Source organism: Myiozetetes cayanensis, unplaced genomic scaffold (genome assembly GCF_022539395.1).
Source record: "Myiozetetes cayanensis isolate MyiCay16 unplaced genomic scaffold, myiCay2020 scf5-8, whole genome shotgun sequence".
In the NCBI taxonomy this organism is placed as follows: Eukaryota; Metazoa; Chordata; class Aves; order Passeriformes; family Tyrannidae; genus Myiozetetes; species Myiozetetes cayanensis.
The window spans coordinates 78,423,232-78,448,731 of record NW_026087742.1 but is presented as its reverse complement, the minus strand read 5'-3'; the positions used below and the strand labels follow the sequence as shown (position 1 = coordinate 78,448,731).

Genomic DNA, 25,500 nt, shown 5'->3' with positions numbered 1-25,500 from the left:
CCAACAGCATGTCTTTCTCCAGCTGCTTTCTGATTTCATTCATTCCTTAGAAATCCTATGAAATCCATAACACACATGCTTTCATGGATATGTTGACTCTTGATATCTCCAAGAGCTATGACTTCTTTTTCTCTTTTCTTTTTTTTTTTCCTCCTTCTAAATGCATCATTAAGCAGTCCTTCATTTTAGTTGAATATTAGAATTATAAAAAGATTTGACCAACTATGCTGACAGCAGTTTTTAGAGTGCTCAATTGGTTAGGGCTGTTGTAGTAAACATTTTTGACCAAAGTATGGAGGTATTCTTAGTTTTATATGCAATTCAATTACCATAATCAGATGCACAATTGCAGTTCTGTCCACAGTGTCCTCAGGCACAGGGGGGAACGTGAAAGCCAGGAAAGAGTTTTCACTGGAGAATTTCAGTGCAGTTTAAACAGATATTTTGTAACAAGATCAGTCTCTGTACCAAAGAATTAATTCCCCAGCTGTGGTGCATGAGCCACAGCGCTGCATTCTTCCTGAACTGACCACGATGTTAATCCTTCCTGCATAACTTCATTAGAAGCATTCTTAGAAGTCTTCCCTGTCAGGAAGCCAATGAAAATGAATTTTATTTTTGTACTCTTTGCTCCTTGTGGATTCAGTCTATGTAATTTAAAACAATTGGACTCTCCTGGACTTAGAAGGAGTTTGCTTATGGTCTATATCATCAAATTTACAGATAAAACTGTTTTTCAGCTAGAAAGAACCTCAGTGTTGCTCTTGTTCACTTCTTTTTGTGACCATAGGGAACTGTATCATATCCATCGTTCATAAAACTATGAAGTAAGTTCCAACTTAGAAGGATGAGGCAAAACAATATTAAAAACTCTTTCAGGACTTCATTTTTCTGATGATTAGAAAATACCTAAAACCAGCTTACCTCATATTCATGTCTACTTGTTCTAATGCCAGTATTACCCTTTGTCTGTCTTTATGGTCAGAGACAAGTTCTTAGTGATATTTACCCTCTGTGTTTTCTATTTTTTGTCAGCCTGAACTTGGGAACTTTCTACTGCCATTGATTATATTCACACTTAAATATTTGTCAATTTAACTTCTGGAAGCCTAGCACTGCTGAGCCATATACTGTGGAAATGTGAACTATGGAACTATGTCAGGGGCACTAATGAAATCATCTACTTGGCATTGGTCTTTGGTCTATACACAATGTGGTGTAGGCTGACAAGTGTTGACACTGCCCAAGCCTGGTCCCTTCAAGAGCTGAATGGGTGTGTATCCATATGTACAGTAGTTGGTTTTGATCTCCACTGGACTTCATGAGTGGCCCTAAAATATAACTAAAAAATATAAGATTTCTCAGTCCAAAGTTCCCATGAGTGTTGTGCCACATCCCTGCTACTGTCACATCCCACCAGGGATGTAGTTTTATAATCCAGTATTGAAGAAACTGAGTATGGCAATGTCAGCCTGTGGAAGATGTTAGACCTGTGAACCTATTTGGAATAGTACTGTTGTTGTGCATGGCTTGGAGGGAGCTACACTTGGTAGAGGCATATCCATTGGAAGATAATGTCAGGGAACAGAAGCTACAATATTTCACTACTAAGCGCTGCAGGAATGCTGCTTTGCAGTTAGATTCGGGCTGTGGTCTGACATATGATAAGAACCACAGTAGCGATTGCTCAGAATGAGGCAGGGTACATAAAGGTGTAACTGTCAGCATCCCTGAGGGAGGCACAAAATGCTGCAATTATACCGACCTAATGCCTTTGGGCCAACTTTATGCTGGAAGTAGGAGAGCAGATAGTATCTGCTGTTGCACAAATTGGGGTGCAAGTAGACAGTGCAAGTTGCAGTGTGTAACCTTTCAGTACAAAGTGAAGCCCTGGAAAAAGGGTATTTTTAAGGGGCTTATAGTAAATCAGTACTTCTTGTCATGTGGCTGTGGTTGCTTTTGACATAGTAGTCTTACAGACAGCCTTACAGACAGAGTTAATTTATCATCTAATCATGTCTTGAGTGACATTTTATTTATTCATAGTGTTACTTTACATCTCCTATGGAAGTTAGATCCACAACTTATGACTCATGAATGCTTCCTTTATCAAACAAAAATAAAAAGAGTTTTTGCTGAAGAATATGATTTTGCTGGTTCAGAAGCAGTGGAACTTGACTCTGCAAAATCCTAATGCAAGGTGTTTTTTGCACTTTGAACTCCATTTCTTTGTAGTGTCTATGTGCAGCATTTGGAAGAGGTAGTGTCTATGTGCAGCCTCAACACATTACTTTATCCATGTTAATATATTTTTAATAACTAGTAAAGATAAGATGCTGCATGAGCCTTATGGAATTCTGTAATGCTGTAAAATCGGAGAAAATTAGTACAAACTTCAAAAAGATACCTATTTGAAGACAAAGCTCATTGCCGCCCCAAGACTGAGTGACCTGAGCCTATGTCATTCCTTAGCTGATGTATTCTTAAAGAGCTCCAAGGAGACATATTCTACAGTCTTTTCAGTTATTCCAATACTTGCTATTGCCTGCTAGTGGTTATTTCTCCTCTATTTCAGTTAATTCTGATCTGAGCACATGAATATTACTAAAAGTATTTCATTGATACCTTTACAAGTTTCTTAGGAAAGTCACTGGAAAGAGTTCTAATCCCAGAGCACCACAGATCTGTCTGATGGTCAGTTTTGGAAGCAGACTTTTTTTTGAGGTTCTCAGTTGCATTTGTATTCATTTAGGAAAACCATCTCTCAGATATTGTGGAAACAGTTGTGCTTTCTTCATGTGACTACATATTGTAGTATCAATCTCTAGCTTTATTTTTATTGTGGTAGGCAATTTAATAAGTGTTTTGAAAACACCAGATTGATCAAATACACTTTTTTCCCAACATCTTTTATGTTTATAAATTCCTTTTATAAATTCCTCTTTGGCTTCAAGCACTAGCATTTGTTTCCTTCAGCATCTCAAAGAATCCAACTATATCCAGCTATCTGAACAACAGCTCACATGGCTAACTTTGGGCAGTGTGATTTAAAAATGTGATCATATATTTCTCCTCTAAAATATTACAGAAATGTGCTAGCAGAGGTTCCAAGTAAGGATTGGGATTTGTTTCTTGTTCTGAAAAATATGGGAACATAGTGTAACACACAAAATTTCTACCCAAGTCATGGTAGGACTTGTAGACACATTACTGAGGATAATGTGTTTATAATGTCCAGCAGTACCTGTCCTAATGTATGCTTTTAGTGGTGCCTTTGACTTCAGTGAAGGGAGTGGATAGGCTTCCAAAGTCAGGTTGTTTTAAAATTGAAGCATAGGCAAAGAGGTAGTCACTGTGAAGTAAATGGCATGCAGAAAATCAGCCCTGAATTTACAGATAGCACTTTTTTGCACCTTCAGATCCAAAAGTTCTGATTTCATTTCACCCACTGAAATTAATTTTCATATGGAAAATGAGGTCTGTTTAGCTCATCCTTTGATAAAAAATTGCTAGGACTGGATCTGATCTGTATTTCTTGTGAAACTGCTTTACTAAGCAATGCCAAAACTTTTTTTTCATGCACAGTCCTGTTTTTTTCAAACCACATGTTCATGTATCTCAGTACAAAATGCCACATTTTCTACTTTACCAAAAAGCTTTGAAGAAAAAAATATGTTAAATATCGTAAGTCTATAAGGAATTAATGCAGATTTGAGTCAAAGCACAGAGTTGACACACACCTACACAAAGAATAAACATCTTTGCAGGTAAACTTAATGCTGAGAAAAAAAAGAAAAAGGCCTATCTGAGGGAAAAAATAATCATTGATTTGACAGAGAGAAATCCAGGAAATTTCTGTTATGGGTGTGTGGAACTATTTTCAGTAGTGCATAAAGATCAGAAAGCTGCCCAGGGAGGTGGTGGATTCTCCATCCCTGGAGATGTTTAAGAAGAGGCTGGACGTGGCACTCAGAGGTCCTTTCCAACCCATCTGATTCTGTGATTCTATGTCTCTATGATTCTATGAAAAGATTTCTGAAGAAGGAGGTAATATTGAAAACAATGTTTAAACAGAGTGTATTAAAACTCTGGACGCTCTCTCTCCCAAGAAATACCTGGCAGTTTATACAACTTTTCTTGCCAATGGTTTTGATTTTCATCTCCTAATAAACCTGCCAGCTGCCTAGTCTATTAGTGCTAGTCTTCCAAGAATTCTTTTGATAACCAGTAGATCTCTGGTCATGCAAACACTTTCTTTTAGACAGTTAAGAATAAAAGGAGTCAGATGTTACAAGAATAGGTTTTCTTTTCAATTCAATATTTTGTTTTCTGAAGGAAAGGAAAAAAGTTGTTGTATATTTTTGCTGACATCCATGTATGATTTTTATTAAAAAAATACCAGGTTCTTTCTCTTTTTACACCTAGCTCTTTTGAAATTAGAAATCTTTAAGATAGTCACATCTTAGACATTGGTTGTGTTGCTGTTTGAGGAGAGTCTCAGAGTCTCTAACTTAATACAGCCTTCTCTGAAACAGAATTAACAATGTGCTTATCTAACAAAGATGCTGTGGGGTTCAGCACACTAAACCACTTCTCTGTGTCTCTGCGTCTCTGCACTCCCTCTAACTGGATGTATGAGGCTAGTGGGCAAACCTCTCCCTCACATCAACAAAGTAGGTAAATTATTTTACTTCTAGTGGCGTGTAAAAGGCACCAGGGAGTCCTTATTTCATTAATAAACGAGTCATTGAGTGTCATTTGGGTCTTCTTGTAACAGTCAATCATAGAGCTCCTTTCTCCAATTTAGGAAGAGAAGATATTGTTTCTTCAGTTTGACTAGGCTCTTAAGATGCATTTGGCACTGTATATTTACACAGTGTTATTTACACTCCTCCGATGTGTGGAGGCTAATGAGATTTCTAACCTATCTGTTTTTATAATGTCTCCTTCACCAGCTTTACTGTCTAGTCTTTTTTTGACAGAAATGCATCGATCTGAGTGCTGTTACTGTCTTATTTCTGTTCAGTGAACACTCAGCAGTCTTGTTAGGTTAGATTTTCTACTGTTGTCTTTTGGTGAAACTTTTATATATAAAAGAATAAAATCTTGTTCAGACATGCACTATAGCAGAGCAAATCAAATTAGGATTCTTTGGGGAGGGATTTTTTTAAAACATCTTATTTAAGATGACAGCGTTTTTACAAATGATTATGGTAAAATCTCATGCAACTGCTTTTGAAATTTTTATCCATTCAAGAGAAAGGGCTGATCTTTTCATTTTAAGAGAGTACATCCTTAGAAAAGTGCCTACAATGCAGAGCAACCAAATGAAACTGAAGTAGAACTTTAGGGCCAAACAATAGCTTTGATTGTCTAGGTTCACTTAAACAGTTGTTTCTCCTACCCTATGGTAAAAAAGAATAAATAAACAGAGCCTTCATAAGCTGTTGAAATGATATACTGTGGAATTTCCTCCTTCAATACCTTCCTGTCTACCAGAGTACCTAGCCTGCTGTTACTCATTGTCAGACTGGCCAATCATTTCACACACAGTCACCAGCTTGGGTTTTGTAGAGTGAATTTCAAGCTCTCTTTGGTCCTCTTCTTCTCTTAAATCTATGCTGAGGGTGAGGAGATTCTTCACTTTGTTACATATTTGTTCAGTAAGGTTTTCTAAATTGATGATTGATTGGACTGTTTGAAACTTCAGGATGAAGAGAATGCTCTGCAACCTGGAAATGAGGAAAGACGTTGTTGTGAAGGTCCGATAAAATTCGCTGTTGTAGGTACTTGCAAGATCTTTTTTAGCAGTTTCTGGACATCATATTCTTTTCTTTATGGATTGTGCTAGTCTGGCATTTCTCTTAAGGTTTTTTTGTCTTGAATTTCTCTGATTTTTCAGAGAAATACCACTCAGGAAATGCTCTATTCGTGTCAGGCAATTTCTTGTAATCCATATTTCCCAAATATGCATGCAGTTTTAGGTTCTTTCTGCATCTCCAGGTTTCCCAGTTTTCATCTGTTCAGCTTCTACTTCTTTTCCTGTAGTGCATTTTTATTGCTTCCACACAGTTTCATGCTTTTGAGACAGTTGCTACTAGCTGACCAAACTCAAGACTTGATAAAATGATCTCTCACAGTAAAGCTTAGAGTTGTTCTACTTATTTAACCCTACTTTTGGGTAAAGTATTGTCATGTTTGAACCCCAACATGCAACTAAGCACCACAGAGTCACTCCCTCATTTCCTGTCCCCTGTGGGATGGGGGAGAGAATTGGAAGGGTAAAAGTAAGAAAATTCCTGGGTTGAGATAAGAGAAAAATGACCAGCTGACCGATGCCCACCCAGTTCCCAAGCAGCAGCAACAGCCCCCAACTAGCTTTTCTCCCAGTTTATATGCTGAGAATAATGCCATATCGTATGGGATATCCCCATGGTCTGTTGGGATCAGCTGTCCTGGCTATGTCCCTTTCCAACTCCTTGTGCATCCCAAGCCTGTTCACTGTTGGGGTGTAGTGAGGTCAGAAAAGATCTTGACCCAGAGTAAGCATTGCACAGCAGCAGCTAAAACATCAATGTGTTTTCAGTGTGTTATTATTCTCATCCTACATCCAAACCACAGCACTGTACCAGTTACTAGAAAGAAAACTAACTCCATCCCAGCCAAAACCAGGTCAAATATCATAATGGTCACTTAGATACAGAAATGTAACTATGTGAATATGTTCTATGGTTTCATTGTTTCATAATTCTTTCAAAGCAAATCTTACAAAGCAGATATATTTTTTGTCAATTAAGCAAATTAGTTGATACTGTGATGCATGCTAGCTTTACTGTTTCATGACTGTACTTAAAATCAATTAGATTGCTCTGTGACTTGGGAAAGCTCATGCAACAGGTGAACAGTTTTAATTAGCAATGTATGAAAGTCAGTGCTGAATTTATGTCTTGTGTCGAGGAAGATTTGCGTACTTTTTTCACTCTCTAACAAAGGAATCTATCACTACTTTGTTTTTAATAGTTATTCCCAGCATTTAATATATGGCTGAATGACAATCCAAATACATAGTGTCTGTACTAAGAAATTGTCTTTAATTTGTCTTTTTAATATGATAACCCTTAAAATGTTTATTAAATTTTAGATGTAACCATTTTTGGGATTTTCTAAATTTTAGTTTCTGGACTGTCACTTTTACTGCATAGTTTTAAAGGCAGCTACATATATAATGTACTTTAAAAGAAGTAACACTCCTATAAAAAGATGGTTCATTTTCAAAGGAATAAGCTAGTAAATTATAGAGTTTCTTCCACTGAACATTTTTTATGTTACATGTATTTGTCATAACATTTACTTTAACAGTCATTTACTCTACTATGACTGTACTTTAAATCAGAGGCATTTCTTTGGAAAGGCTGAGGTGGTAGAAGGCCCATCTTCACAGCATTTGTCACTCTTTAAACCAGGGTCTAGGGATTTCTGTATTCTTGGTTTCTAGATCTGGAAAAGGAGTATTATTACAGTTTGATAAGGACAAACACAGCTATGGTAGTGTCCTACTTCTACGCTTCAGCTTGAAGCTCTGCCCATTCTGTTGAAGATGAGAGCCCAGAGATCTGAGAAAAGTTGTATCCTTAAAAATACTCTCTAGGGCAAAGTAGAAGGTAGGAGTGTTGACTGTGATGGAGAGCTTCCAGGTAGCTGTGTGTGAGGTGTGAACAATTCACAGTTCAGCATTTCCTTTATCCTTATCAACTGCCAGTAAATTTTCCAAAGTTGCCACACACACAAAAGTGATTATAAGAGTGACAGTATATTAGCCCTACTAGCTGTGTAATTGCCAAAAGAAAGAAGCAGACAGTATTTCAGCACATAAAGCCAGCTTATGAGCTCTGCTAACATTTTGGATCCCTATTTGCTAAGTTATTGGTGAACATATAGCTAAGAAGCACTTTAATCAAAAAAGTATTAAAGAAAAGCAGATATAAATGCTAGTCTGGCTAAATATCCATAAACAAGTACACATAAAGTCGCTTTGAAGAATATTCCTCTCTGTTTACACCTTGGACTTGTTTACAAACATAAAGCAGATTTCTCTTTTCAAAGCATAAAATATTACATCAGGAAGGTCAAACATTATCACACATAAGTCATTATTGGTATAATTAAACATGGACTGCCATGCTCTTGTTTACCCTGTGCAGTCACTACATATGCCAACTTTGCTACATTCATATCAGTAAGCTGCCTCTTCTGAATATTAAACATGTTTCTAAAATACTTCCAAACATTGAAGCCAAGTCCATAATTTTTTTTCTGGAAGTTGACTGACTTCCTAACTGTTACTAAGTCTGTAGGTCAGATTGCACTGATCCTAGCACTTGTATTTGCAATGTTCTTTATCTCCTTTTTGGTGCTTTTATGTGCACAGTCTTTGTTTGTAGTCTTTTCTAATATGTGAAAGACTGAGAAAAGTTGTATTCTTAATCTTCTTTTAAGGAAACAGATTTTCAAAGTGAAGGTTCAGTAAGACATTGTTACTGTATGTTGAAGTCACTACACTTAACAAGGGTTAAAAGACTGTTTGGAACGGCAGTACGTTTTTTCTGCTGTTGTAAATTGGTCTTTTCCTCAGCTCAGTCACAGAAATATGGCACGGGGATTGAGGTTTCAACAGAGGAGCAGAACTTTGGCATGTTTTGGCTTTCTTCTTTTCCTCCTCATTTCTGCTGGCTGGCTGGCTGGTGGGAGTCAGTTTGGGAGAGTAAAATAGATCACTCACTCAGATACAAGGAAGAAGCAAACCTCCATGAAGCCATACTGAATTTGATCTTTTTGTTGATTTCAGTCCTGTCTACCAGCTGATTCCCAGAAGTGTTAACAACTTTGTCCTTGCATTTCTGGGCAATTTTTGTTTCCTTCTAGTTTCACCGAAGCAATAGCATAAAGACAGCTGGAAAACCCGAACTGCATGCAGTGTTTTGCAAATACCTTGATAGTGAAAGATAAGGCTTAAATTAAAAGCTGATTGCTCACTTGGAAAATCCATGCCCTACAGAAACATTCAGCTTTGTGAATTTATGAGTGAAAGTGAGCAGGGATAGAAGCAGGCATGATAACATTTCTGTAGCTAAGCGAGAGGTCATTGCTTTATGGACAGATCAATCACAGAGCCATGTTAAGGAAGACTGTCTTTCAGTATGCAGCACAACAGAGTGAAATTAGACAGCAGCACCTGCCAGAAGGCGGCTTAGTTTTGCTGGCAAATAGGAAAATCAATCCTTTTGCTGGCTCACCGGGAGGTTGTCACAGCCTGCTCTCTGCGGGGTGGGCGGTCCGCCGCTGCCTGATGTTCCAGATGTGCTCGAGGTGCACGACCTCCATCTAGCGGCTGCTGTGTAGTTAGTGTAAGGAGAGTGTCCCTGCCTGGCATGGGAGGCATTTCATGGCTGACATTACATAGGTAATGTTTTAAGCTTCTAAGAACAACGCGTGCATTTTTACTTGCCTGAATGATTCCTAATTAAACAGGAAAAAAAAAAGACCCAGATTTTTTTTCTATTTTTTTTCCCATTAAGTGGCCCTCCTGTAAATTTTCTTTCTCTGCGGCTTCACAGTAGTCACAAGAAAACTGACATCAAGATAGTCAATAAACAGAAACTACACATGCAGAAATTGCTGAAGTTAATGCATATCTAAGGCTAGTTTTCACTTCTCACTTGGTATAGCTACAAATCACATAGCACAAGGATACTAATTAATAAGAGACAACTCCTCAACACCATATATTCTCTTCCTCAAATAAGATGGGGTTTTGAATCAAGAAGCAAGAATGCAACATAGAGTTAGGAGGAAAGGATTCTGTTTCCAGATTCAGTCAATTTTCCATGTGATCTTTTAGATTTGCTCCTTTAATTCTGACAGTATAAAACTGCAGCATTATTCAGTGCACTTTCTTTTTCATTATGTCCATTTGCAGAATGAGTTGATTATAGAAAGAAATTATTTCACAGAGCATGGGGGTATCACACAGTCACAGAAACAAGCAGAAAATATGCATAAATATAAATACAGTGTGTAAAATGCAGAATGATACTATTGTTCTGTCAATTATGAGTCCTTTCTTAAAAAGTAAATACCTTTTATATTCATTAGTTATTAAAAAATAGGGTTTTGAGAAAAACATGTAGTGAACAAGACCTAAGTCCCCTTCATTTTGGTGCTGAATGCCTATATACCTAATATGAATATAGGAACAGTTTGTCTCTAAGTGCTGTCTTCTCTTCTATACAGTATGAAGCAAGGGAATATGTCATATAAATTGATCACGATTAAATCTCTTTTCCAATATTTCACTAAATCTTTCATTTTCTGAACTTTTTTCTTTTTGTTTTGATAATGACCATTTACAGTTGTAAAATATTTCCAAAGGTAGAACTGTTTATTGCTTTGATAAAAGCAGTATTTTGAGATTGATACACATTATGATATCGATTTATATAGCTTTAATCTCTACTGAGAAGTGTTTTCCTTCCTTTTTATGATTAACTGTCATTGTGATTAAAGGAATTGTTTTTATTGTTACATCAAAATGTGAGTTTTATTAGACAAGTTCAAACAAAAGCACTGAAACACAAAAATTTCAAAGCTTGTTACTTTATTTTACCTCCTTTGTCATCAGAATGTTCACGATAAATTAACCAAGGTTTAGCCATCTACCGAAACAAATGGAAAAATGTCATAAATATTTGCTAGATATTTTTCTTTACTAACATCTAGCAATATTTTAGATGCAGATGTTGAAATCCTACTCTCAAATGCTGCATGTTACCCATGCCAACATGCCAAAACTGATGAGCAGTGTCATAACAACCATGTGTTTAACCCTCTTCATGATTCAAAGCCTTTTCGTGACTGAAATGTCTCACTGATGTCTGTAGTTGTATTGCATGAATCATGATCTGATTTTTGAGGACATTGACAAGAGGTTTTGAAGTAACGGGGCCTGTTGCAGATTGAATAGCCAGGCTCTGCAGGTTTTCAAGCCCTTGTGCCCCGTGACACCCATGTTCCTGCTGTTACACAAACTACAGAGAGATATATGCTCTCATCTGCCCTAACCGTGGGACTCCTAGCACTATGCTGTCATTACTTAAACCCTTTGAACTAGTAGGAGAAGGCACAATGTCACTGATTGAATACTGACATCTGTGGAAAAAGAGAAATTTACCATTTGATATGAAGGACATATGTTAGGTTTTGTACGTACGTGGCAGCATCCCCATGTTTGGTTTTCTGGGACATATCCCACCATCACTTAAAATTTTGATACTTTCTCTCTTTCCATATGGCTTTGAACATGTTGAGAAAAACAGAGCATGTTGCTGTGAGAGTCTTTTAATAACTTATTCATTGGCTTTAGGGAGATGTAGTCAAATATTAAATAAATAATCAGAAAAAATGGAATTGGTTGCTGATTGTATTTAATTGTAACTTTTGGAAGAGCAAAAACATGCACTAAGGCAGATGTTAACTAAGAATTACTCTTCTTTTTGAAAGCAAAACATTTCATGGTGTTGAATCCGTTACTGTCATGCTTTATTCTGGATCCAGTTGAAAGAGTATTTACAGAGATATTTAACAGCATGGTTCCTGGCATCAGTAACGAAAGCTTTATCATTTTCTAGTCACATATGTTAAGCAAGAATGTATATTCATTAGAGTGATTGCTTTCTAATAGACTTAAGAACACCTCTACCAGTTATATGCTAAATATGTATTTACTTTAGTGTCACAGATGAACACATATTATTTTAATTTGGCTAATTGTGCATTTTTGTCCATTCACAGTATTGCTTTACTGTGGCAGATGGCCCAGTGATGTGTTATAAATACTTTGCATGACATCCCCTCTATTTTACTGATCTGCACTGTGACTTTCCCATTGGTAATGACTAATGACAGTTTCCTAGCCAGCAACTTTTAATAGATTCCATTTTTTTCTTTAATCTCTGCCTGTCCTCAACAGCACTGTTTTGTTCAATAATTTAATCAGTTCGGCAACAGTATATTATTAGACAATTGAACCATTACTTTTTGAATTTTTGAAGTGCAAAATACCCATGAAGTAATCACTGATGAATATTTCAGTATTGATAGAGACCACTCACTCTTCTGAAGAAATGGAAAGGGCTTTGCTTGAATTATACTTGAATGCTTTTCCCTTCCTTTTACTTTTATTTCTCTTCCTTGGTACTCAGAGCCTATGCAGTAAATAAGAAGGAATCAAATAACTAGAAAAATTAACAGAAAGGATTAACAGTTTTGCCTACTCACCATGCCCATCTTAACCATTCAACACCAACATATCAAAGGATTGAGTTTATACAGAAAAAATTCAATTCATCCCTGCCTTCTCTTATCAGTGAAGATTTATCTGCAAAAGGGACACCCTGAGGCAAAACCGCTTCCAGGTTCATCCCATTTGTATTAGCAGACTGTGATGTAGATGCTACAAAATCAATAGAAGCTCCTTATAGGCTGGTGTGATTTTTTGGGAAACTCATGGACTCTGAAATTTCTGACCAGAACCCCTCCTTTCTCTGCAAAGAGGATCAGATAGTCAGCTTTCTATCTTTATGTTGCTAGCAGCTGCTGTGTTTTGCTAAGGGCACTGCTCCTCACACTCTCTCTCTTTTATCCAAGACATTTCATGAAATGAAGCACTAGTGAAGCAGAGTGAGCGGGTGGCTGTAGGACAATTCTGTGATTTCACAGCAGTTTGTGAGATTTCACAGTTTAATTTCACAGTTTAATTGTGTTTCTTCTCTGAACAAAAAATTACTTCAAACAAGAATGCCTAACAAGCCCTAACCAGTTTGTAGTTTGAAGCTTTCATTGCAGAGATAAGGAAGAAGGACAAACTGGCTGAAGCCTATTATCACTCAGACATTAGGTTGAGTTTGGATCCAAAGTTTAAAATAAGTAACTGTATAGCTTTTAATCAAAAGTGGTTTCTGCACGCATAAGCCTCTCATAACTTTCCTTTCATCTTCTCTCCCCGTCCACAGAGTGATAAAGGAAGCTCAACTTAAAAATGCTTTTTTAAGGCAACACTTGTATGTTAATGCAGCTACCCACCTGAATTTCAAAACTGTTCAGTTGCTTGCTGTAGGTGCTTAACTGTGTTTGCTAGCATCAGGCACCTTCTTGGTGTATTGCTGCTTACTCAGTGCTGCTGATATTAATAGTGATTTTTTTCACCTACTGAATGTTGAACCTGAGAGTTTTAATTAAATCTGCCTTTTCTCAGGGAAGCTGCTGAAGTTACATTGATGGGACAAATTCTGCCTTTGGAGACATTTGCCAGTGAACCCATCTAAGGGATTCTGCACATGGGTCCAGTAAGAGAAAGGAGTCAGTCTGGCCTGTTACAAAACCAATTCATATTCAGTTTCAAAAGGAAGAAATGTGGAAATGCAGCAGAAAAACTTCTCTTTGAAGGAGGAGAGGAGAGCAGACACCCTTTAGAAAAAAAGGAAAATAGAATGGTTAAAAGCTTATTGTTTGCTGATACTGAAAACTTTCAGGGAGGCTTCATGCCAAACTTTTCATTTTTTCCCTCTAACAGGCACAAGCATATTTACTGTTTATGAAGCTGCTTCTCAGGAAGGCTGGGTGTTCCTCATGTACCGAGCAATCGACAGTTTTCCCCGATGGCGTTCGTATTTCTATTTCATCACCTTAATTTTCTTTCTGGCCTGGCTTGTTAAGGTACTTAAAAATATGTATTTGTAAAGCAGTTTGAAATGTAGATCATATTAGATTTAATTTCTTCCCTTTTCTGCTTGCTGAGCTTTGTGTCAGCCACTCTTTCTTGTTCTGTTTTTCAGAATGTTTTCATTGCAGTCATCATTGAAACGTTTGCAGAAATTAGAGTGCAGTTCCAGCAGATGTGGGGGTCCAGGAGCAGTACTACTTCAACTGCTACAACCCAGGTGAAGGACTTGAGGTGCTGAGATTCTCTGGGGATTTGATTTGGTTTAGTTTATGAGTTAATAATAAGAAAAAATTACTGTTATATATATTTGACTTTGTGTGTTACTACCTATATTCTAAAGTTGATATATGAATTTTCATATAAAAGTTAATTCTTAATTCTAATATCCACCTAAATTGCGTTATACAATAGTCTCTTTTTAAAAAGAATAGTAGAGAAGATGGTAATGTGGTTCCCTACATGGCTAGGTATGCTATGGCTGTATTTGTATTTTCTTTTAATAGAGTAGGTGATGGTTTTTTATCATGTCATTGGTGGGTTTGAAATTAGGGTTGCTGTTGAATATCACTTTCTGTGCTAAGGAATAAGAGCTGAAATTGCAAAGTTGTAGCTGGAAAAAGAGAGGTCAGAGGGTAGCTGAAGCGTTTGCAGAAGTTGGTCCTGGAACTGAGAAAGGTGTGTTGAGACCAAGGAGGAAATGAGGTGTTGGGACAATGAAAGAGCCATGCTAATGGTTGGGGTAGTCACAGAAAGTGAGACCCTGAATAGAGATAACGAGTGAGAAGAAGCCATGATAGGAAAGGTGCTAAATGTGGGCTGCATAGTGGGAAAACCCAGTACGACAAATGAGAGCTAATGGGCTGAGATTTAAATTCTCTCACTCATTATTTTAACAATCAGATTATGTGTTCTGAATATACAAAAGACCAGGCTTTTTCAGCTAATGCAGTTTGCCATCTCTAAGAGGAACCATTGCAAAAAAGCTGTCTGCAAAAAGCTCTTAGGAGGACAGATTTGAGAAACATACCCATGAGGGAATTTTTTCTAACTGTGTAGCTAGAGATTATTTATTTTCTTAAACCAGAGGATTTAAAATTTCAGAATTATTTATTAAATATTTTCTGATATTCCTTTGGTTATTCCTGTAATCCATATGTAAATCTAGTCCTTTTCCGCCTGCTGCTACATTTTTTGCCTTAAATAGACTTCATGGCAATAATTTCTAATCTATATATGCCTTTCTCAAAGCACACTCTGTGATATCAATTTAAAATCTAAAAAAAACCACTTTTCTACAGGCCATGCGCTTAGCCTGGGGAACTTAATGTTCATTTCTTCTCTGATAGGACAAATTCCTGAGCCATATAGGCTTAACCAACATACTCCGAACTAGAAGCTGGAACAGAGATATCAGTGTAGAGAAACAGAAGCAGCAGCTAACATTAAGGAATTTCAAATACCCTGCTGCAGACAAGCAAATGGTTGCTTTGTTCCTTAAGTCACTGACATAATGGCATGTAAAGGGAGAACAGCTCACCAAACTGCAAAGACAATTTATCTTTTTCTGTTTTAAGAAGGGCAGAAAACTTCTTGCAGGATTTTATTCAAAACACCAGATGAAAGTTAAATCCCTTGCTTGTTTTGTTCATGAAATAACCTTGAGAAAATGCAACAATATCTTCCTTCATTTGCCCACTTCATAAAAAATTGAGCTGTTCCCCAGACATATTCCTATAGAAAAGAAAATGAATGTCCAAGAGTCAAAGTTTAGAAAGGGGTCTTGGGAAAAGATACAAAGACATTCTTGTAAACATTGAACATTAAAGCATGGTACAAAGAGGAGTAACTAGGACCTGATCTTAGTTGGCAACTCTTCCTGGTGCAGAGATGCTAAATAAGGACTCAGAAGCATTACAACCATATTTTTGTGACACTGTCCCCACTCTAATGAGCATTTCTCTCAGAATGACTTTTAAGTTTCAACCATATTCCTATGACTGTGTTCTTGAGTAGACTTGTTTGAGTGTTCAGTGTCAAGGAAAAGGTGGGAGTGAGATGAGGACTTTGCCACATTTTATTATACAGTATAAGCAGGTGGCAATTCAAAATGCTAGACCCATTCATTTTCTTTCAAGGACATTTTAAAGGACAGTGTTAATCACTTTCAGACATGGTTTCTGGCTGTTCCTTATGTCCAGGAATCTACATCTTTTTGTGTCATAATTTCTGAGGAAAAAAAAATCAGAATACCTACACCTATGCTTCCAGAGGTTATCGGTAAAATGTGAATACCACTGTGAAGAGAGCCTTTTCCATTGACCTCATTAGAGCCTGGAAATATTCCGCTACTTACAGGAATTATAAGCTCTGGGAAACAATACAAAAAGACTGTACAGCTACTCTTGATATGCATCAGTGCAACAAAAATAAAATGGTCCTTGGAGTCAAATAATTTTTCCAGTAAAAAAGACGAGGTTGTCTGCTATTTCCAAATACACCATGAAACTTATTTGTGTAGTCACATAATATTTGTGTTTCCTCAGGGATAAGCTTACCTCAGTAAGGAATTTATTCTGAACAGATACCACATCTAATGATACTGATCAGAGATTAATTGAATCAGTTTCTACATTAGGACTAATAGGAATACATTGTGTTTGATGTTATCTGAGTAAAATTCAGACTCTAATAATGTTGGAAAAAGCATATTACTTTTTTTTCTGTAGCAGTGAGAACCATTTCTCTCTTATTTTAAACTAGCTATCATCAAAACATATGGTTGTCCTTAAGGGGAATGTATTAGATTTCACTTGTATTTATTGGCACGTAAAACATTTCTGACAAAAATCTTCCCTTTTAAGATGTTTCATGAAGATGCTGCTGGAGGTTGGCAGCTTGTGGCTGTTGATGTGAACAAACCACAAGGCAGAGCTCCTGCATGTCTACAGGTATGACATTGCTTTTTAATAAATCAGTGTGTGTAACCAGCACCACTCAAATGTTGCCATAAGGAGACTGCAGTGAGAAATAGCTACAATAGTTTTAGTCATCTTTTTTTTTAGTTCATTGCTTTCTGCAGTGTAAACTTGTTCTTGAAAATCATAGATCAACAAAAAGATATCTACCATACCCAAAGGGAGAAGATTAGAAAAATCCATTCCTTACAAAAGCTCTGTTTTGTGCGCTCATGAGAGAAAGATTTAAGAATTTCAAATATAAAATAAAATAATTAATCATCTTTTATCTCTCAGAATTTATACACAAATGGTTTCGATTCCTAGGGTATTCACAACAGAAATGCTTATTTATTAAATGCAAAATACAGTGGCACATGCCAAGAAGCATGACTAATCATAAAAAACACAGAAGTACCTAATTTCACTTTTTCAGTGGTGCAAATAGGCTCACAGAATAAGGGTGAAGATGGATGTACATATTGAACCATACAGTGTTTGAAACTTCCAGATTTAATATTCTTACTTGGATATAAGTGAGTGTGTAAAAATCTATCCAAATTGCTTAAATAAATCAAGACTAAGTAATTTTTTTATAAATCCATTTTTAGTACAGAACACTGTACAGCAGCTCAAATTTTTATTTGCAAGTTAAATAATATCACTTCAGGATAAGCAAACTAGCTTCAGAGTAGAAAGCCAAATCTATTATAGCGATCTGATAGCATGGTATTTTCTGGCGGATTTGGTTATGTTTGGTTTAATGTGTCAACTAAAATACACACACTTGTTGGCAGCATGTACGTTGCTGAACTCTAAGCTGGCAAGCCACTTCAATCTCCTACAAAAGCTGTTCATTCTCAAATATCTCTGCTTTGCCAAACCACTACCATATATTTGATTATAGCATATGTCTTAACGGATAATTCCTCTTCCCAAATTTAATTCTTGATTTTGACAGCAACACGAACATAACTTGTGGTGTTCTCAAGTAACAGTCTCATGTATGTGGATAAAATGTAGCTGAATTCACAGTGAAAAAAACTTCATATGAAAGTTAAGAAGCCATCTGAGTTACCTGGTCTGCCTTTGTCCATAGTATTGCATTTTTGCCGCTTTTAGGAATCATGTGAACACACAGTAAATTGTGTTTCAGTGGACATAAACATCATGCATCAGTGAGTATTTCAACGTTTTATAATTGTAACTCAGCTGGCAGTTTTCTTCTCATTCTTCATCCCCTTGTGATATAGGGGAAGCTCTAAAACAGTGCTTTAGTGCTGGTTCTGACGTTTAACTGTATGAAGTCCATTAGGAGTCCATTAGTTCAATAGTCCATAAGCTATATGAAGTCCATGTCCCAGTTTCCATTAGGAAGTTTATCCTTCATGGCATTACTGTCTCTATTGACAAATAAGCTATATTGATATTGGTCTTGTCATCATGGAGGCAATAAAGGGGATTGCTGTTCCTGTTTATACACTCTTACTTTTAAATATCAGATATGGATAGATATAAGACTTGAGCATTAAGACTTGATTTGTATAATTTGAAACTTCTATGCATTAGATACTTCTGCATTCATAAATGTAAATATTCTGTGTGCTGTAGGACGTTTTTGTGTATTTTTAACTGCTAGTCTACACATATTAGGTTGGTCTAATGATTTTAAAATGTTCTGATAAATGGATGGTTTTTATTCTGCATCAGATCATAATGAGAGAATTGCAAAAAGTAGATAGTCTTATCCTTCCTCATTGCCATATTTTCCCCTTACTACCTGCCTGAACTGGCACAATATTTATTCAGTTGTTCAGGTAATGGAATCAAGGTTGGCAAGGGGAAAGGATTTGTTACTGATCAGACTCACTTCAGCTGCATAAATGTTTTTCCTGACACAAGAAAGGGACCAGGACTTTAGTGGGAGTAGTCTGGGAATGCGAGGTGGTTTGCCTGCTGGCCTGTGCAGCCAGCTCCTAGGGATCCCTAAAATACCAGCCCTGGTGGCTTCCAATCACCCAGGTTCCTCTGTGCAACTCTCAAGTTTAGTCATAGGTACACTTTATATATGTATGCATATCACATACGTAACACACACACATGTTTAAGATGCATAAATAAAAGGAAACAAGGACAACAATGAACCACTCAAAAGGTTATCAAAAAACCAAAACAAACCCAGACAAATTTGAAAGACCCAGACAATGTGTTAATGAATCAGAACCTTTATTTTGAAGAACTCTATGTGACTCAGGTGGGTGGTGAAAAGGTTACTCTGTTCACAGATGTGGGGATTCTTTAGTTGCCAGTGTGGCTACGAAGGGGTACGGAAATGGAGGATACTGGAGAGGTTACTGTCATCCATGGCTATGGGGAGCTTTTAACTACCTTTAGGATAATGACACAGTGCAGAGGTGTGGAATATAGAGGTCATAGGTGGTGTGGAGATGTGATTCTCCATGGCCACGGGTAGATTCCAGCTACCTGTAGGAACATGATGGGGCACAGAGGTGGTGGATGGTAGGATACAGATATGGTTGGTGTAATGGTGCTGCCTTTGCCCATGACTGTGATGGGCTTCCAGCTGCCTGTAGAGAAGTAGTTGAGTGTGGAGATGAAGAGGGAGTGTGGACATGGACATCCCTTTGTGCTGAGCTTCCAGATGCCTGTAGGCCCGTGATGGAGTAGGGAGAAGGTACGTGAGGCAGACATACCTTTGTCTTTGAATGTGGGGAACTTCCATTTGCCTTTAGGACCTTGATGGGGTGTGGACATAAAGGGTGGTGCAGAAATAAGAAGTGAGAACCAATAACCAAAGCAGTCACTTTCCATCACCTCAGACTTCTCCTGCCCACCCAACCTGGGGCTCTCCCAACCTTCTTCCAAGGTTTTCCATCCCATGTGTCTCTGAGGGCCAGGAGACGTGACTTCTAGGCCAGCCCAACCACCTATCCCACAGTGACATGGGCCACCACCAGTGTTCTAGCCACTGCATCACTATTAATTGTTCCAGGAGCTCATGTAGGGCCCAGCCCACATCTCTCCAGGCTGAAATGAGGCAGAGGTCCTTTTTCCCATGGCTGTGAGGAGCTTCTATGTCTGCTGTGACATCACCAGAGCTGCTGCATCCCTATAGCATGGACCATTCAAGCAAGAAAAAACAAATAGTATTAACAACTGATAATGCTGTGGAGAGAAATTAAGTAGCTGTAGCAACAATTTAAAGGACAACAGCTCAGCAAATATTTAAATAGAAGCAACAGACCCTATCTACTGTCTGGTTTTAAAGACTTGTGCTGCTAGAATTGTCAGTTTGAAGACTAAATTCTGCTAGAAAAAAGTTGACTGGAGGTACTATTTGATACGTCTGAGATTAAAGACTTGACCAGTGCCAAGTCTACAAGTTTATGATGGCACTAAGAACATCTGTGCAATTCCTGCAGTTCATACTGTGATTCTCCCCTGACATGAACCAGAGATTTTGCCAGGGACTGTCCTGTGCTATGCTCTTCAGTTAGACACTGGAATGTATAAACTAACTTCCATCTCTTTGGTTCATTGCAAAAGTGTTAATATCCTCTTTGACTGCCAGAAACAGAAGCAATGGGCGGAAATTAAACAATAGGAAATTCCCTCCAAACACCAAGAGACCATTTTTTACTGTGAGGGTGATTAAGTGCTTCCGCAGGTTGCCCAGGGTAGTGATGGAGTCTCCATCTTTGGAAATATTCAGTAGCTGTCAGTACAGAGTTCAGGGAAACTTGTTCTCAGTGTACCTGCTTGAGCAGGGGGTTTGGAGAAGATGACCTCTGGAGGTCTTGTTTCATGAAACAAAGTCTGCTTTAACTTGTTTATATAAAACTGTGCAAAATCTTCCACAAAAATAGAAATAGTGAAAGGTATACCAACAGAAAGGTGTTCCCTTGTTTCCTGGATGCAATCTTATGACCCCAAGGAAGAACAGAGAGTAAGTGAATCTGTGTACTGATCAGATTGCTGAGCATTGGAGTAATGTGGTCTGTGGCCTGTGACATTTTCCTGGTTTATATGTTGAACTACAGAACTAAAAGGACTTCAAGCTGTATTTCCACTTTCTGCTCCTCTTCCTATTTACATTTGGTCCTGTCCTTTTTCTGAACTGTGACTGTGGTTTTGTAATCAGAGAATTGTGAGTTTGGAACCTTTTACAATACTTCCTCACAGATTCAGATTTCCAGGTTTTACCATTCCTGAAAAGATAGCATACTGTGCCTGTTCTCTGTGCTCAGAGGGAAGTAGCAGGTCAGCAGTGCAATCTGCGTGTGCTTTTGGCAGTAGAGCATGGCTGTAGTCACTCCGTTCGTGGTCTTGTGCCCTGCAGGGTGGATGGGCACTATTCACGCTGCATGGTGTTTGCCTGAGGCCCATCCTCTATGGTACATTCACCCTCCCTGTCTCAGGAGCTCATTGTTCTTGTTTTAGTTCAAAGTGCTGGTGGGGTCGTGATTTTGGTAGCATGAAGACTTGAACCCTGTGTATGTGGGTTGTATGATGTATCGGGGAGATATAGGACTGTTGGGGACAGTACTGGAGGACTGGTTTTGGTGCATGGAGCAAAACTGTTCCACACTTCACTTCAGACAGGCAGAGTGGGTGTAGGCTGTATCTAGTATTTTCTTTCAACATGGTTTCTTCCATTCTTGTGAGCTCCCGACCAGAAGAAGCCAACATTTAGAGAGGTGTTGTGGTTTACTGAGGGACTAGGACTTGGGAAAAAACCAGATCAAGACAAACTCACAATGTAAATATATCCCCAATGGGTTGGCAAAGAATGTTATGTAGGGAGCCTTTTACCTCCGAAGGACAGTACCTACAGCTATATGTAGAGGTTGTGGCTGACTCTGCCATCACCATTTCCTCTCCCACTGCAGGAACTAGTCTGAATAACTGCTTGTATACAACTGATTTTGGCATAAAAATGTTGGTGCAATTACTGACTAGAAAGCAAGCATTTCTTACTTAATGAGAGGAAATGAGATTGTACAATTTCTAAGAGAAATTGTAAGTGAGCACTTGCAAATGCACCTACTGGTCTTGAGTTCCATATGTAAGGTGATTAGCTATGCCATGGACAATGCTCTGTTTCTCTTTGTTAGGAGTTCCTACAAATAGACACTGCAGTGTGTTTGGATCTTAGGGACTGACCCTGATTTTATTTGGGAAGAAAACAATTGCTGATTAAAAACTGAATTATAAACAAATTTGAGACCTCTTCTTACCTTCTTCCGGGCAACATATGCAAAGAGTATCTGCAATACAAAAGAGATGGCTATGAGGGTTGTAAACTACCACTAATTTTGACAGGATATTAGCTTTGAACCCTAACTCTGGCAGTAAGTACACATTATTAACATGTATGGGTGAGTGAAAGAACTCAGATAATGCTGGTGTCCTTTAATTCTCCAGTTGTTTTAGAGTATGTATCCTGATGAACTACAAAAAAAATGTAATGCTGTCACAGTAGGCAACTGTGCGATACATGGAAAACTGAAGATGAAGAAGCATAACACTAAATTCAACAGAGAATGTGGGGGTTTTTGTTGTTTAATAAAACCTCAAGCCTTTCTTAAACATGTTGATGTTGCAGAGTCTCAATGGTTGCATTGGACTGCTGGAGGATATGGCCCCAGAGTTCTGCCCTACATCTGATTCTGACAATAAATTTTCTTAAGTAGTTATTTAAAGTGTGTGTTGCATTCCCAGCAGGCTTACCCTCTTCCCTCTTAAAAGCCATTATAACCAATTCAAAATTTAGCTCCACAGAACCACTAATATAAGTTATGTGACATTCCTGACTGAGAGCTAAAGTCACAGACTACACAGGTAACTTGCAAAACACATTTTTTACAGGTTGCCCAGGGAGGTCTCCCTCTCTGGAGACACTGCAAACCCACCTGGATGTGTTACTGTCTCCTGCTCCAGGTGACTCTGCCTTGACAGGGGAGGTTGGACTAGATGATCTCCAGAGGTCCCTTCCAACCCTAACAGTTCCGTGATTCTTTGATTTTATGAGGACATACCTTTGGCATGTATATATATTAGTGTAATAATTTTACAGGGAAAAATTATGCATAAATTTCTCTTTTTTTCTGGAGGTCACATAAGTGCAGAACTATGTTCAGACTCATACCCATGCAGTAGCCTGTCTGTCCCAAATGTTTCATGTTTCCATTTTTGTGACAGTGAATCAGAAGTACTGAAGGGCAGGGTCTGATAGTTTCATTCTCTCTCCTCTCAGCTTGGTAGTAATGCAAATCTGCGCTCTCTGTGAGAATGAGGGGATTCTCTGAATATACTTGGTAAAGTCTACTTGAAATGGAATAGGAAAACATTTCCTGACCTCTGGTTGCTCTTTACTCTGCATGTATCAAATGACAGACGTTGAAGCTATTTAAAATTTAAGAATGCTTCACAAATGTACATCTTAAAATGGTAGATTAATGTCTCTGATGGCATGTGCAGCATCTTCATAGGTGCTACCAGATTGGGAAGTAAACAATTAAAGACAGAGCTGCTATTCAGGCAGAAGTAGGCAGGCCTGGGGTAAAGGCCAGCAGGGACATTAGGTTACATTCACTGAGGACAGGCTGTACTTCAGGATGAACCTGCTGTGTCAACACAATATGGGTCTGGGCTTTGCTGGAAAGGCCCTGGGAGTCTTTGTAGAAAGCATGCTGAACAGCATGCCAGCATACCAGCAGCCTTCCCTGACAACAGAGGAGGTCAGTGGGATCCTGGGCCATTGTGTGGAAGGAATTATCTCTTGTTGCTCAGCATTGGTAAGCCTGAATCCAGATACCATGTCTGGTTTTGGGCATCCCAGTACAATATAAGTACTGACAAGCTGGCACAAGTTCAGCAGAGGGGCTCCAAGATGGTTGGGAGGCTTACTGTTTTTCAGGTCCCTTTCAGTGATAAATAGTGAATTAAAGTATGCAAAAAATGTATATGGGCAATATATGTTTGATTCTCCAGTTTTATGAGATTAGCTTTTTAATTCATAACACAAAAAAGATAGTGGTTCTCACCACTCACATTTACACTTTATTCACCCTGTTCTCTCCTTCCTCCAGTTAAATGAACTGCAATCATTTCTGCTGTCTGGATTCATAACTTCTTTTAATAACATAAACTGAAGTGGATGCCAGTTTGCATTATCAGATGAGACAGGGAACTGAGATATCCCAGGAGGAAACTCACTACCTCTTCAGTTTCAACTGCTACTGTGTCTCAAGCTGCCAGAGTTAGCCAGATGTTGGAGTTTCTGCCCCTTTACTCCATTCCCTTTCACCCTTTCTTCCCATACCCTATGTACAAGTAGAAATTGATGTGAGTCTCTTTATTTTTTCTTTTCATAATGGCCAGCATTTACAATCTTCCCATGTACAACTGAGGATACCAAGATTGGATGGGGCTGGACTGTATTGTGCATGTTCTTCTGTCACCAACATGTTTAGTTTCTCTGTGGAACCTTCCATTACTCCTCATTTTTTTCACTGTTTTTACTTCACCAAAACAAACTGTTTGCTTTTACATTACACTTTTCATACTCTGGTTGTTTTTCAGTACTCTTTCGTTACCACTGAATTATCCAAGCTTCTGTTAACCAATGCAGTTTCTAGGCTTTCCAAATGAGAACAGGGCATAGAAAAAGAAAAAAGAAGAAAAAAAAGTTTTTTAATTTTTTTTAACTGCTGCCTCAGAAGTTTAGGATTTGGAATCAATGAATCTAATTAATAATAAACTCATTATAATTAATGAGTTTATTATAATTATTACAATAAACTAATTAATAATAGAACTCAAATAATAAACTCATTCAAATCAAAACTTGATTTTAGCCAACTGAAAGAGAAGATGTTTCTTTCATTGTAAGAGAGGATCTCAGTTAATTGGAAGAAATACAAATGTATATAATTTAATGAAAGCCACTGTAGATAAGAAGAGAATAGAATTGAGTAAGCTCACCTTCTGCTTTTGATTCCAAAGTTAAACTAAAGGACAAATTAGTATATAAATAGACTTTTCTTGTTCACCATTAATTTCTTCCCATGAAAGAGGAGAAGTGCTCTCTTCTATTACTCCTGCAGTGAAAATCCCTAAGTTCTGTTTTGTCTCATTTCTCTCTCTTTCATTCAATATATTCATTATGAAACTGCTAAAACACTCAATTCCTGCTTCTCTGGCCATGTCTTTTCCACCCTCCATATGTTTTCTGTCTTTTGATCTTTTTCTTTCTGTGCTTTTCATCTTTTTGTCTCACCCTCAAGTTTCTCTAAAGTTTTGTCATTATACAGAATTCTCTAACAAACTGAGATAATAATACATAACATGAAGGACTAGCTTTTTTTTAATGCAAAAAGATGTGCTTAAATTTCTGACATTAATCATATTTTCAAAAGCGCTATAGTCATAATAATGTCATTGCTTTGTCAGATCATAGCCTTGTGACCTTCTATTTCTTCCCTAGGTGGAGCACATATGATTAAAAGTGAATATTGTATTTTTAATCAGTTGAAGATTTTACTCTCAGAGTACAAGTACACATATAGTTTGTAAGTGGTTGCTTCCATTCATGCTGACACATCACACATCTCCGGCTATGCATTTCATTTTTGCCCAAACTATACATTTTTGCACATGAACAGGGAATTGTTGTCTAGCTCATTGTTTCCCACAGGAGCCATAGTTCCATATTTTCTCTTTTCATTATAAAACTATGCATTGAGA

The 25,500-nt window shown here is 37.8% G+C and overlaps 1 protein-coding gene across 6 annotated transcripts in view; it reads left to right on the top strand.

The window, feature by feature from the left end:
* The window catches only part of NALCN (sodium leak channel, non-selective), a 237,961-nt gene that overhangs the window by 63,818 nt on the left and 148,643 nt on the right, over positions 1-25,500 (top strand). For all 6 annotated transcript variants that reach the window (XM_050332057.1, XM_050332055.1, XM_050332053.1 and 3 more), the window contains 3 exons: positions 13,628-13,770; positions 13,890-13,994; positions 16,639-16,725. In XM_050332057.1, coding sequence (XP_050188014.1) covers positions 13,628-13,770; positions 13,890-13,994; positions 16,639-16,725 — 335 coding nt within the window. The remainder of the gene's footprint in view (positions 1-13,627; positions 13,771-13,889; positions 13,995-16,638; positions 16,726-25,500) is intronic.